Raw genomic sequence first — 13,585 nt, 5'->3', positions numbered from 1 at the left:
CTCCACAAGGCTGAGCAGAGAGCTGTGTGGGCACAGCACAGTATGACCCCTAAGTACTGGCTTCTGGATTGGGGGAGAGAGCCTGCTGCTGGGTGCCCAAAGACAAACATCTAGAATGGGAGTGCAGCTTGGATGGGCAAAGCAGATGTGCCCTGCTGAACCAGCAGCCCTGGGCTGCAACACTGAGAGGGTTAGGAGTTAAGGGTCTGGGGGTCACCTTTTTTGAGCCTGGGGGCAGCAGCTCTCCCCCAGAATCGCCTGAAAGCCGCCACCTCCTCCCTCCACCGCATGGAAGCCGGTTACTCATCTCCTCTCTGCAACCGAACAGCCACTGCCGCTAAAAATAGCCCCCCAGCCGTAGGCCAGCCCCTTCTGTACCCCAACCCCATGGAAACCAGCGAGACTGGCAGGCAGAGACCTTGAGTTCAATGCCCATAACCTCCCTGTAGCGGAAACTGAAGACTGAGGCAAAAAGTCAGGGGCAGAACCTTGGTGATCTGGAACCTTGAGAAGCAGGAGAATGAAGGGTTAAAACGTCAGGAAGGTTGAAGAAATGGGGGCGGGGGAGGGGACAGTGTCAGCTTGGCAAGAATAAGAAATCCCCTGCCCACTCCTGCAGGTCCCATCAAGTTTGGGGGACAAGAGCAGTGGGAAGGGGCGCCCATTCCCGGGCCCCAGGGGGCGGCCGTGCACATGGGGGAGGTAGCAGCGTGGAGCCGTCTTCTCTGTGTCACATGCGCGCGCACACACACAGACAGGCACACACGTGTGCCCGGGTATATATAGTCCTCAGTCGCTGGGCCCGCTGCTCTGCAGTGGGCGCCGGCTCCCTGGGCTGGGAGGGGGCTCTCGGGGCGGGTGGGAGGGTGGGGGGCCGGGGTGGGGTAGGGCAGAATGCTGGATGGCCAGCTTTTCTCCGAGGGGCCCGACAGCCCCCGTGAGCCCCAGGATGAGGAGTCAGGCAGCTGCCTCTGGGTGCAGAAATCCAAGCTGCTGGTGATCGAAGTGAAAACTATTTCCTGCCATTACAGTCGCTGTGCGCCTCCTCGACAGCCCATGGACTTCCAGGCCAGCCACTGGGCCCGCGGGCTCCAGAGCCGGACGTGAGTGAAGGAGGGGTGAGGGGAAGAAATTGGTGGGGCAGGGAGTGGGTTCTGGACATCCTTGCAGGCACCAGCCAGCTGTGCTGGTCCCCTTCTCTTTCCCATCCCGAGGGCTGAAGCAACCCGCGTTGTCTTGGGGGTACAAGAGTGAGTGTGAGAAAGGACAGGAGGTGAAATGGGACAGACGCTGTTAAAGTGTGCATGGAGAGATAGTGAGGAGTCCCGCTTCGACTTCAGCCCTAACATATACGCACGTGCACACGCGCACACACTCACACCCCCCACCCCAAGGCAGCCCGGAGTGGTCTCCAATGCTCCCAGCTCCCCGGACCTCCGCTCCCTTCCCCCACAAACTGCTCACCTGGGTTCCTGCTCATTGTCCCAGGTGTGGGCCGCGCCTGGGATCCCCTGAGCCGCCGCCCCGCCGACCCTGGGCCTCCAGGGTGCTGCAGGAGGCGACCAACTGGCGGATGGGGCCCCTGGCCGAGGCCCGAGCTCGGGAGCAGGAGAAAAGGAAAGCGGCATCGCAGGAGCGGGAGGCCAAGGAGACCGAGAGAAAAAGGCGCAAGGCTGGTGGGGCCCGAAGGAGCCCCCTCGGTCGGCCCCGTGCAGAGCCTCGGAACGCCCCTCGGGTGGCCCAGCCTGCCGGGCTCCCAGCTCCCTCACGACCAGAGCGCGTGGGGCAGGTGGGGCGACCGCCCCGTCCGTTGGCGCAGCTGCAGGGCGACCTAAGGGCGGTGTGGGCGGGGCCCTGGGGAGGTCGGCGGCCAGGGCCCCCAAGCTACGAGGCTCACCTGCTGCTGAGAGGTGCTGCTGGGACAGCCCCGCGACGCCGCTGGGACCGGCCGCCACCCTATGTGGCTCCACCTTCTTACGAAGGCCCCCACAGGACCTTGGGCACTAAGCGAGGCCCCGAGCCCTCCCAGGCGCCCGCCCCGTCAGCTCCTGCTCCGACTCTAGCCAGGACAGAGGGAGGGTGCCCAAAGAAGAGGCTGGATCCTCGAATCTACCGGGACGTCCTCGGGGCTTGGGGTCTCCGACAGGGTCGGGGTCTCTTGGGAGGATCCCCAGGCTGTGGAATAGCCAGGCCAAAGCTGGAGTCCGGCAAGGGGGCTGCAGAGAAAAGCCTGGGGCTGGCTGCTGCTGGCCTGAACAGTGGCAGCGACGGCCACCCCCAAACCAAAGCTGCTGGGAGCCCAGGCACAGAGACAGCTTCTGCTGGGTCTGCAACTGCGACCCCCAGAGCCCCGCGTCCGGCTCCCAGGTCCAGGCCCCATGTCAAGGGCTCCGAGGAAGGGAAAGAAAGTAGAGAACAGACCTGGCTCCCTAAATGCTGGATTTCCCCCCTTAGAAAGCAACCGCCGCCCCGACAAAGCCAGACCCTCCCCAGACCTTGGGCTCCAGGAGGCACGGGATGGAGAGAGTCCCTGGGTCATAGAGAGGAAGCGGGACTCGAGACCTTGGAGGGTTGGAAGGCCACCCGCCACGCACACACCCTGCCGCGCAGTTCCCGCGGCCTGGCTCCAGGAGAAGGCGTCTTTGTTATTGACGCCACGTGCGTGGTAATTCGGTCCCAGTATGTTCCGACCCCTCGAACCCAGCATGTGCAGCTTCTGCCCACTGGGGTTTCGCGCGTTGGTGGGGAGGCCCCTAGTCAACCGAAGCGCAACAAGGAGGAGGGTGAGGGGGCCGCGGTCTTTCCCTCGCTTTGCCAAAAGCTGCTGTTGAGCAGTCGCCTTTCACATCAGCCCGGTGCGGGGCGAGGGTTCGAAGCTGAGGGCGGGAAGCCCGCGGACTCCTCATTGGAGGAGCGCGCCTCCCGCATCTTGGGGCTCCCGGTTGGCGAAGTAAACCTGCAGGACGCCCACACACAGCTAGGTAGCCCAGAGCACTCAGCCTTAGGCCCAGAGGCTTCGGGAGGCGCTGGCAGTGCCGAAGGCTCGGAGCAAGTGGCGGCCGTTCCGCTGCGCGTGGGCCGGGGCTGGCCACGAACCCCGGGGCCCTACGCCGGGGCCCTGAGGGAAGCCGTGTCCCGCATCCGCCGCCACACCGCCCCGGACTCCGACTCGGACGAAGCTGCGGAGCTCAGCGTCCAAAGCGGCTCTTCTGATGGAAGCGACACAGAAGCCTCGGGCGCCTCCTGGCGGAATGAACGGACAAGGCCCCGGGAAGGCGGGAAGACAGCAGAGCTGAGCGACAGTATCCGAGAGATTCTAGACGTCATCAGCCGAGCCGAGGAGGCCCTCTTCGGGGCGAGGGACACTAAGGGGATCCCACAGGGAAATAGGAAGCTGCAGTGAGAGGCCCTTTCTTGTTTTTGTGTTCCCCAACCCAGCCATCCTAGGGCCATGGTCCCCTTTCTTCCTCAAAAACTTCTTTGTACCCCTTTCTCCCACCCGTTCCCCTACTTGAAATAGAAGCTGCCCAAATAAAAGGGAAGGGAGCACATGTCCGTTCATGATATTTTTTTCCAGGAAAGGTGAGGGTGAGCCGTAGACTTTAATAGGCTGCTCCATTCAGGGTACTGTGCTAAGGTCTTCAATAGGGGTCGATGGACTGGTGTGGAGCTAAGCAAAGAGGCCTAAGCCAGGGTCAGGTAGGAGGGCAGGGACGGCATAGTCATAGGAGGGCCGCTTCAGGGTAGGCGGAGCCTCTGGACAGAAGGGAGAGGCTATGGACTGAGGTGACTGGGTGACCGAGAGGCTCTTGACAGAAGAGGTTCAGAAACAACCGAAAAGCATTAAAAGTGTTCACTTTGGTGTCACAAGTCTTGGGTTCCAATCCCAACTCTGACACTGACTTGCTGGGTGACTTTAGAAAAGTCACTTTCCCTGCCAGCCCTCCTGGCATGTAAAATGATAGCGTTCTAAGGGCCATCCCTGACGTTTTGGAGCCTTTCAGGAGGCTTTTATTTCATCCTCCCCTCCAGAAGCCAAGAGAGTTAGGAGTAAGTGAACAGAAACTGAGTACCTAGGGTGGCTTCATCCTCAATTCAAGAGACTGTTCAGGGTTTGCAGAAGAGCTGAGTAAGTAGCCGAGGGCTCCTAGCCCAGTCTTTTAGGTTTACGTGAAGGCACCCAAAGGCAGGGCAGGATGGCGTCCTTGTCACTGTGCCTGGTCTGTGGTGGTCTGAGCTGGGGAGGGAAGGCAGCCAGGGTATCAGCTTGGGACCTCTCTAGGCCTTCCCGTTTTCCTCCTCCCCAATGTTCCTTAATGGCTCTCTGAATCGTTACCACGGTTTCCCACCCGGGTTGTATCACGCATCTGAAAGGACCCTGAGAATTCCTTGCATTTCTGCCTCGTCCAGAAACCGGCCAGGGAAGGAAGGAGGACGCTGGTCCCAAAAAGCCTGTTAGGTGTGGGGTGTGATACTCGCTGTAGCCACTATGGGGCGCGCGCAGGTCGCAGATTTCCCCGGTAGCTAGTGCCCGAGTTCCCCCTATCCCGGCACTGCCAGTTAATCAATTGATCCCGTTACCGAGCGCGGGTCCCTCGCCTTGCCGCCTCTAGCCGTGCGGTCGGGAGCAGGACTCTGGCCTTCTAGACCTCTGGAGCGCGCTGAGCCCTTCTTTGTACTCATCCACACCGACGACCTTGGGACCCAGCACTGAAGTCTTTTTGCTCGCAGATCTTGGACACCTCCTCTGTCTCAACTTACTAGCCATGTGAATTCGGCCGAATCACTTCACCTCCCTGAGCCTCAGTTTCCTCATCCGTCAAATGGGGGTTTATAAACACCTACCTCGCAGGGTTGTTGTGAGGATTTTACGCGATAATGTATGTAAAGCGTCTTGCACAGTGCCTGGCACAGAGTAGGCGCTCAATAAAGCTAAGTTGCCCTTTGTCCAACTTTGGCATCTTCCTTTCACCTACCCATTCTCCACAGTGTCCCGCGCCAAGACTTCTCTACTCCTTCCATTTCGGTGGGAGGTTGGGGGGCGTCCTTTCTTCGATGGAAACTCCCAGCTCACCCCTGTCTCCCCGAGTCCCGAACTCTCCCTTCCTTGCCCCCCGCCCCACCCCCTTTGACTCTTCCCACTACCCCAGCACACTCCCCCAATCCCCCATTCCGGGTAAGGGCTGAGTCAGCCTGGGTAAATTTAGCCGCCTACTCGGCTGGCGCGGGGGCTTCGCCCAGACTCAGTCGCGGAGTCTTGGCCCGGCCCTCGGCCCCACCTCTACCCCCACCCCCACCGAGTCCCGCCAACTCCATCTACCCCTCAGCGTTCAGGTCCCTAACCCTATTCTAAAACCACTTGTAATGTTGGTCTCCAATTATCTCAACGCCACTCTCCACCCGCACCCAGAGAGACTGGGCAGGGGGCAGGAGGCCACGGGACTGGACCCTAAATTGCACAGGCAGGCCTTTGTTCTGTGGAGGGAGGGATTGTCTTTGGGCTTCTGAACCTGAGGGGAGAGCACTGGCCGGAGTCACCTGGGAGCATCCATCCCAGAACTTGCCTGGAACCCACACTGCCAAGTTTCAGTTAGCTCTTGCTGGGGGAGGTAAAAGAAGTGGGGGTCACCTTGGGCAGAGATCAAAGCTTCTTGAGGTCTGTCTCCCTTCCACCTGCAATTCTAACTACTACAGATTAACTAGTAAGTATTTACTAAGCACCTGAGAGGAACCAGGCACTGAGCTGGGCTCCAGGAAAGAGATATTCAAGGCCTGCCTGATAATGGGGGGTGGAGGGGAACGCACAACTACCGATAGTATTGATCAGTAAGTACTATAAGGAGTCAAACAAGGGAGGTCGTACAGATTTTATGAGATCAGGAAAGATCATGGAAGAGGTGGCATCTGAGATAGAATCTGGGAGCAAGGGCCTCAAACACAGGGAACAGCAAAAATAGAGGCATGGATGTGGGGGAAAGGGGTTATGTGTAGGAATTACCAAATGGTCTGGTTTGACTGGAATTGGGGGTACATTCAAAGGAGTTGTGGAAGGTAAAGGCAGGAGTGAAAATTGAGGCCAGGTTGGGTAAGCCTAGTCCAGCTAAGGAGTGTGCCTTGGAACTATGGTCTTGAGAAGAGGATGAACTTCAGGCATGGAGAAAGATTGAGGAAGGCCAGGGCAGCCATGAGGGCATGTGCCTAGATTTTGCTACAGCTGCGGGCCTCTAGGGTTGGCAGAAGAGGTGAGCTGCATGGGATATTGGAGGGGCTGGCCCTGTGGAGATGTACTCCACCATACTGCCTCTACCTCTTTGTGGCTGAACACTGAGGAGGCCAGTTTCAAACAGCTCACCCATACTGCTACTGTTGTCAAGAACTAGGGTGGTGGTGTGTTTAAAACATGAACTCTGGGGGTTGATGCCTGGGTTTCAATCTTGCCTCTACCTCATACTAGCTGTGTGACCTTGGGCAAGTTACTCAACCTCTCTGTGCCTGGGGGGGCATCCTCAGTTATAAAACAGAGTTATTAATATTGCTTCTTTCATAGGTTTGTTGGGAGGATTAAATGATTCAATATGTAAAGCACTTAGAACAATGCCTGCTACATAGGAAGTGACATATAAATGTTAAGCTGTTTATTATTTCTCTCTAGAGCTATTTCATTAGTTTTGGGCGTATGAGGGACAGGAGGATGGGGAAGAGAGAAATAGAGGTAGGGGAGGAGAAGAAACAGGCAGCAGAGGCCAGGTGGAGAAGAGAGGGGAGCTCTGGGCTAGAGACAAACAACCCTTTGAATGGATGAATGGTGTACTGGGCTCTTGGGTGGTTCCGGTGTCTCTGCAACACATCCCTACCCCCAGGACTTCCTCCATCTTTGCCTAAGAGTGGAGTCAACACTAGCTGCTAAAGATCTGAGGAGAAAGAGAGAAGGGGAGGAGCGAACGCAGGTCTGGTGGCCAGCCCCTGGTGAGCCATATCTCAGACTGGCCCTGCAGGGCCCTGTGGGTGGGAGGCTGGAGACTCCCTGCTGTGAAAATGACTTCTAAATCTGACTGTCTCTGCCAGCTGTCCAGCCTTGAGTCAGGGCCACAACCACCTGCCACCTCGGGACAGCCACACGGGTCAGGAGTAGGGACAGCAGACACAGGCGAGCATGGTCAGGCTTCGGTATCAGCCCTCAGGTTAGTGCAGGACCCTCCTGCCCTCCCAGCAGCCAGGTTTTCCCAGCGAAGTCCTTTTCTGTCCTAAATGGGGTCCAGTCAAATGGCTTTAGAGAAACCAAGAGCCCCCTCCCCTTTCAGACTCTCAGGAGAGCACTGGGACTTCCCTAGATAATCCACAAATGGGTAAAAAAAGAAAGAAAAGAAAAAAGAACCAGGCCAGAGCTCTAGGACTTTAGGGAATTCAGGATCAGGAGTGTTGAGGAGTGGGGTGTGAGGAAGAGAAGACCAGGAGAGATGGCTGAACCTGAGTACATAGGGAGTGTGCAAAATGTGTCTATGGAGAAAAGAGTCAGCATTTACTCAGTTATTCATTAAACATGTATGCCAGGCCCTGGGGACACACAAGAGACTCAGACATGGCTCCTGTCTTCAGAGAGCTCACAGTCTAAGGTGTGCATGAGATAAGCGGAGGGATGTGGAAGAGGAAAGCCACAGTCATTACAGTACAGGCAGTTCAACATAATACATGTTAATGAAGGCATTCCTGAGGGTCCAGGGGAGTATGAAGGAAGGGGCAGCTCTGAGACTGTGACCTCTGGGGAGTAGGAATATTCCCAGACCTCTAGGAGACAGGGGCTGAGGGTGCATATGTCAGTGAAGGAAGTCTCACTCTGTCCTTCACTAACAGCATACTTTCCCCTCCTCTGCATATCTTGGCATGGGGTGGGCTTCCTCCCTTGAAGTCCCTGGCGCAGCACAGTTTTTTATGAGTCCTTTAAGACTCTTTAGAGAAGAGTTGCTTTGCCCTTCCATTTATCTATGCATGCATCAATCTGTTATACATCCCACTCATCCATCCATCAATCCATCTGTCCCCCACCCACCCATATATCCATCTATCTATTCATCTATTCATCAATCCATCCATCCATTTATTCTCTTAATGGGAGCATATGTTGTGCCTGTGAGGGATGCTAAGATGAACAAAACATAGAGCGCATGTCATCAGGAAGCTGGAAGCCTAGCAGGAAGATGAGGAATATACACAGATAATCATCCATGGGACAGCCAGTATGTGCGGCTAATGCAAGCCCTGCTGAGAAGGTGCTTCAGGAGGGAAGGCCACTTTGCCAAGGAGAATTAGAAGGGTTTCATGGAGGAAAGGACATTGAGACAGGTTTCAACAGAGGGAGATGGGAAAGAGGTGCATTCCAGGGTGTGAGCAAAGGTAGAGAGGTGGGAAAGCACACCGCTTTCATGGGAAACAGAGGAGAATGCAGAGGTGCAGAGGGAGGGGATCCTGAGTGATGTGTAGGAGCCAAATCATGAGGGGTCTCTGGAAAGCAAGGATAAAACATTTGAGATTTAGTGAGAAGAATTGAGGGAGGGGTGAGGGGCAGAGAGTTTTTGAGCTATGAAGTCCTAGTTGCTTCCTCAGCACCAATAGCATTTCTTCCTGCTGCTTGATTATAATCTTTGTTGGTCTTTTATCTTGTGGAATCCCCTGCTGGAGCAAGCTATTCAAGGGTAGTGCCTTTGGTTTAGCTTTGTATCCCCCGCAAGCTCCGCCTGGAGCAGGCCCTCAGCAAATGCAGGCAAATGATAAAACTGCCACAGAAACACTGACCAGGCAATTCAGCATCAGATATATAGGAAGGTGGGGTGGAGGGGTGGGTGGCTGCTGCGCTGTGTAACCTCTCCATTCTGGAGGGATTACCCTACTTTCTTTGCTGGGGTCTCTCCAGGAGCTCTCCCAACAGACACCACAAGGTGGCGCTCTTCCAACGGTCTCTAGAGTCCTACGTTTGTAGCTGGTGAAGTGCCTATCCGAGAACTCTTCTGGATTGGTCTAGACATTTCCTTCCAGCAAGTGCTGAGATACAACGAAGAGCCTCTATGGAAGAGAAGAGCCAACAGACCCCTAACCCCAATGCAAATGCAGGCCTCATCTATCCATCTTTTCATTTGACAGAACCTACTATGTGTCAGGTACAATGTTATGCTCTTGGAAAAGCAATAGCGACCAAGATGTGGTTCCTGCCCTCAAGGAGCTCATTACCTAGTTGTGACCAAATCTTCCTTTGCTATCTCTTTCTTTTATGCACAAACACACACCTGTTGCCCAGGGCTGATCCCCTTGATCTGGAAAGCCATCTCTACATGAAATCTACTTTGTGACACTGCTACCCCTCCAAATCCAAGTTTATCCCTAATGGTGCTGCATGGCCACATTAGTGTAACCCCTGGCTGCTCCTTCCCAGGATGGCTCCTCTTGCTCTTCCCGAACTCCCTAACAAGCTCTTTCCTATTCTTTCTTCTAACCTCCCCCATCATATTCACACCCACTCTTCCCAGAGTATAACCAGTATGGATTAGGGCTCCTAATACCCTATAGCTTGGAGGCTACAAGGACATGAGGATGGATGCACACAAGGACCCTGTGAGACCTTGGTGCCACCAGTCCAGAGATGAGGTGTTGGAGAATCTAGAAAACCAAAGGCATCAGAAATGTGCTCCTCTGTGGCCTGAGGGCTCTGCCAGCCAAACCTGTCCTTAGACAGGCTGCCTTCTTTTCTCATCTGCTATCGGGGACCAGGCTTCTCCCTATCTGAAATTCCATAGTGGTGGGTACCGGAGACACTGGTTGGAAGGTGAGGCATTGTGGGACATTGTCCACTTTCCCAACATGCTCCAGGGCTCAACTTAGCCCTTGGCGGGTTTGGGAGAGGAGAGGAGAGGAGGGAGGGTTGGTGTTGAGAGTGGGAGCCAGGCCCATCGAGGTCCCGGGAGTGAATGCTGCATTGTTGGCCAGGCCAGAGTCACAGATAATTACCTCAATTAGTGACAATGGGAGAGTAATAAATACAGGCTTAGTGTCTCCTACCCCACCAGGGCTCCGAAGATTAATCCAGGCTGACGGGCGGGCCCTGAAAGGCATGATGGACAATTCATTAAACTCCCCAAATGCCGCACAACCTGGGCGTGAAGGCTGAGTTAGCCCCCTGGGGGTTGCGCCTTTGTCCCGATTGTGTGTCTCCGCCACAGCAGAGCCGGGCAGCCCCCAGAGAGCAGGGAGGTGAGTGGGGCACCCCTAGCCCAGCCAGGCGGCGGGGGGATTAGGCCTCGGTCCGGCCCTGGTTGCCCTGGCACAGCAGCACGGCCGGGCTGGAATGTCCGTGGTGGGGAGCAGGCCGAGCGGAGGGGCGGGGCCGACAAGGTGGGGTAAGGGGGGCAGACAAAACCAGGGGCAGGAGGAGTTAATTAGACGACAGCCGAGGAGGGTGAGGGGCCACAATAGGGCTGAGGGGCCTCCAGGGACGGCCCCTTCACTTCCGAGGATTAATAGGGAGGCGGGAGGGGTTCAGCCCCCAGCGAGGAGAGCTGGAAGCTTCCCAGGGTGGCACTGCCCCTTTTTGCTAAGCTTGGCACCTACTTGGCAAGTAGCTGGGAGGCAGGAGGCTCTGGCAGCATGGGCAGGTGGCCCTCAGCATCCCAGAGAGTGGCTCTTTCTTTCTCACATGGCTCCTACATTGGGAGGATGACTGAGGAAGGAGGAGGGAAAGGACCCTCTCATTTATCAGGGAAGTCGTGGAAGCAGGAAAGTTTAGGAGCCCTGTTCTCAACACTCCTTGCCAACTTACTCTGAGAAGCCTGAAGGAGGAACCAGGAGCCTGAAGATTTACCCTTCTTGATGAGGCTGCTAAGTTAAAGCCAGTAAGTCTGCAGCTGGGGCCTGTTGCTGGTGTGAACGCCTGGGAGTGGCAGCTGCTGTGCATGCACTTGGGCAGGCAGCTGTGCTTCTGCACAGAGCCTGGTGTTCAGCAGGCCCTCAGAAATGCTTGTTGAAGGAATGAATGAACTTCGGTTTTGCTAAGAGTAAGTGGGCATGAAGTGACACTGGGTTGCACAGTTGACACAGACTGAGTGGCCTCGGGCCCTTTCTTTCTGAGCTCTCAGCCATGGCTCAGGAAGGATAGGGACCCCCACCTCTGAGCCAATGAGCATACGTCCAGGAAAAATGAAGTGGCAGTGGTTCTTTCCCTTTGAAAAGGGCAAAAAAAAAAAAAATACAGTAGCCTCTTGGAAGTCCTACTTCTTCCTGGGCCCCAGGGAACAGGGCAGCCCCAACTCCTCCCAAGGAACCACCCCACCCTATCCCCTCCCAGGGAATGACAAGGGAGCGAGTTGGCGGCAGTTCCCTGGGCATATTTATAACCTGCTGCTCGCTCACCAGCGTCTGCTTTTAGCCCAGACGGGGGAGGGGGAAGGGGGGTGGTCTGTCTCATGCTGGGCGCCCTGGCTGGGTGTGGAAAGAGTGAGTAAGGGTGAGTGGTGGGCAGCTCTGTATGGATATTCCTGCTCACACCACAGCCAAACAGCTTATTTTCTCCTCATTTTGTTATTTTTCTCCTTCTGGACTGGAGAGAACTGAGCCAGCCTGAGGTGGGGGGGAGGGGGCTAGACCCTGGGGTATTTGCAGCCCCACTGACAGGGTTTTTCCAGGGTGCGTGTGGCAGGGTGTGTGTGGTGCCAGCTTGCTGACCCCCCAGGGACTGTGCAGACCTGCTGGTTTAGTCTGCTCAGCTTTTCCACTCCCCCCAGGATATTTCAGGACGAGTGCCTCCCTCACTTGCATCCGGGGTCTCTGGCAGCCTCAGATCTCCCTGGGAGTGTGGCACCTGGGACCTGAAGATCAGAGGTGGGGGAGGATAGCCTGGGTGGATGGGGCAGAGCTGGGGCATCAGACCCATTCTTGAGAACAGTATCCTATGACAACCCCCTGAGCAGGCTCTGGGCCCTGAGACCTTAATGAGGCCTCTTTCTAGGCATAGCTGCTTTTCTCCCCTGGATTTACCTGCTCTAGCCCTGTGTGAGGATGGCACAGATAATCATTATAACAAAATAATTAGCACCTATGTAGTGCTTTGCATATCCTAAAGCCCTTTTGGTCACTTTTTGTTTGTTTGTTTTAGTAGTGCATGCCACTTGAGGGCCACACTACACTGCCCTACCCTAACCCCTGCAAGGTCCCAGCCCCCGGAAGTGAAGGGCCTCCATGTGGAGGAATTGAGTATGGGAGTCCGTCCCTAAATCGCATGCATGTACAGAGGGCTTTACACTTCACTGAGCCTGCATCACACTGCCCTCATTTTCCAACAAAATCTGCTGGTGTGCTTGAATCCCTGACCATCCTGGAAATCCCTCCCAACAGCACTATGGTTCGAACATCACTGTATCCCCAGCATTTGGCATATGCCTAACACAGAAGAGGTGTCGGCAAGTGTTCAAATGGCCTGAGTTTTCATGTACATGATCTCATCCAAACCTCATCACCTTCCTGAAGGAGAGTAGGTATCAATAACCACTCGGTTTAATAGACCAGGCACTGGTGGCTGAGAAAGCAACAGATTTGTTGAGGGTTCAGTTAGGGCCAGAACAGGATTCACTGCTTTTCCTAACTTTTCTTCTGGCTCCTACATGTCAGCTCAGCCCAGAGCTGCCTAGCTTCTGGACCTGAAAGCAGTTTCCAGTCTAGGTCTTGTAATTAGAAGTTAAGTGAGAATGGCTGGAACAGTGCCAACCCCTTGACTTCCCACCCTGATGCTTCTCCCTAGTCTGGGTGCTGTCTAGCAGGGGCCCAAGGCCCCTCTTCTGCCTCTGGCAGCCCATTAACTTCTTGTTTTGGAAGCTGGGGAATTCTAACAACTCATTGGATTATAGACAGGACATTCTCTGCAGGGCTTCTTTACTGGAAACCCAAGGCCTCTCTGGTGCCATCTACCTAGGATCAGTAGTTTCTGTTCCTCCCCCTCAGCTGCCTTCAGAGCTGAGCTGGTGCTAGCATGGCAGATGGAGTGAAAGGGGAAAGGATGCTTCACAGGGATGAGCAGCTCCTGACTCCATTCCCCTACTCCCACACCCATCCCAAAGGCCAACAGGGGTCAGAGTTCACACATCCAGGGAGAGGTGGGAGGCAGCAAGAACAGCAAAAGAGTCCTGGGGAGAGGGGAAATTCTCCAGTCGGCTGGGATCAGTTGTTGCCCTTGGGGGTGGGGTTCCTCATAGCTCCCCCTGCCCTTTGGGTCCTCCCTGCAGTGAAGTCTAAGGATTAGGGCAGGCATTAAAGCTTTGGAAGGGGTTAGTGTTTGCTGAAGTTAGGGTTAAGGCTAAGGTTAGACATAGACCTAGGGACTAGGGACGGGAGAGGATTAGAGTTAAAGATAGGTTTAGGACTGTGGGCTGTCGGTGTTGTTAGTAATAGAATCCTCTTTATGGGAACAGCTGGCTTAACAGATTGGTTATGGACCACATCTGGGTTTGCTTTTGGTTACATTGGTTTAAGCCTAGCCTCTACTAGGTTTCTAGCCCTCCTGTTCTTTTCCTCTCTCCGACCATTATCTCTGAGCTTTTGGATCCAGGAC

General features: G+C 55.3%; 1 protein-coding gene across 1 annotated transcript; it reads left to right on the top strand.

Annotated features, from left to right (window-relative positions):
* The first annotated feature begins 882 nt into the window (after positions 1 to 882).
* Positions 883 to 4,946, top strand: DDN (dendrin). The gene is made up of 2 exons (XM_036891586.2): positions 883 to 1,103; positions 1,489 to 4,946. The coding sequence occupies exons 1-2, from the start codon at positions 895 to 897 to the stop codon at positions 3,401 to 3,403; spliced, it is 2,124 nt and encodes a 707-aa protein (XP_036747481.2). The 5' UTR covers positions 883 to 894; the 3' UTR covers positions 3,404 to 4,946.
* Positions 4,947 to 13,585: the final 8,639 nt, after the last annotated feature.

The sequence above is a fragment of the Manis pentadactyla genome, chromosome 10 (genome assembly GCF_030020395.1).
Source record: "Manis pentadactyla isolate mManPen7 chromosome 10, mManPen7.hap1, whole genome shotgun sequence".
In the NCBI taxonomy this organism is placed as follows: domain Eukaryota; kingdom Metazoa; phylum Chordata; class Mammalia; order Pholidota; family Manidae; genus Manis; species Manis pentadactyla.
This window is presented reverse-complemented; position numbering and strand designations above follow the sequence as displayed.

Excerpts from the sequence above, each read along its gene's own strand:
- DDN (XM_036891586.2), top strand. The coding sequence starts at position 895 with ATGCTGGATGGCCAGCTTTTCTCCGAGGGGCCCGACAGCCCCCGTGAG. Across the intron at positions 1,104-1,488 it reads CGCGGGCTCCAGAGCCGGAC|GTGTGGGCCGCGCCTGGGAT; the intron begins GTGAGTGAAGGA and ends TCATTGTCCCAG.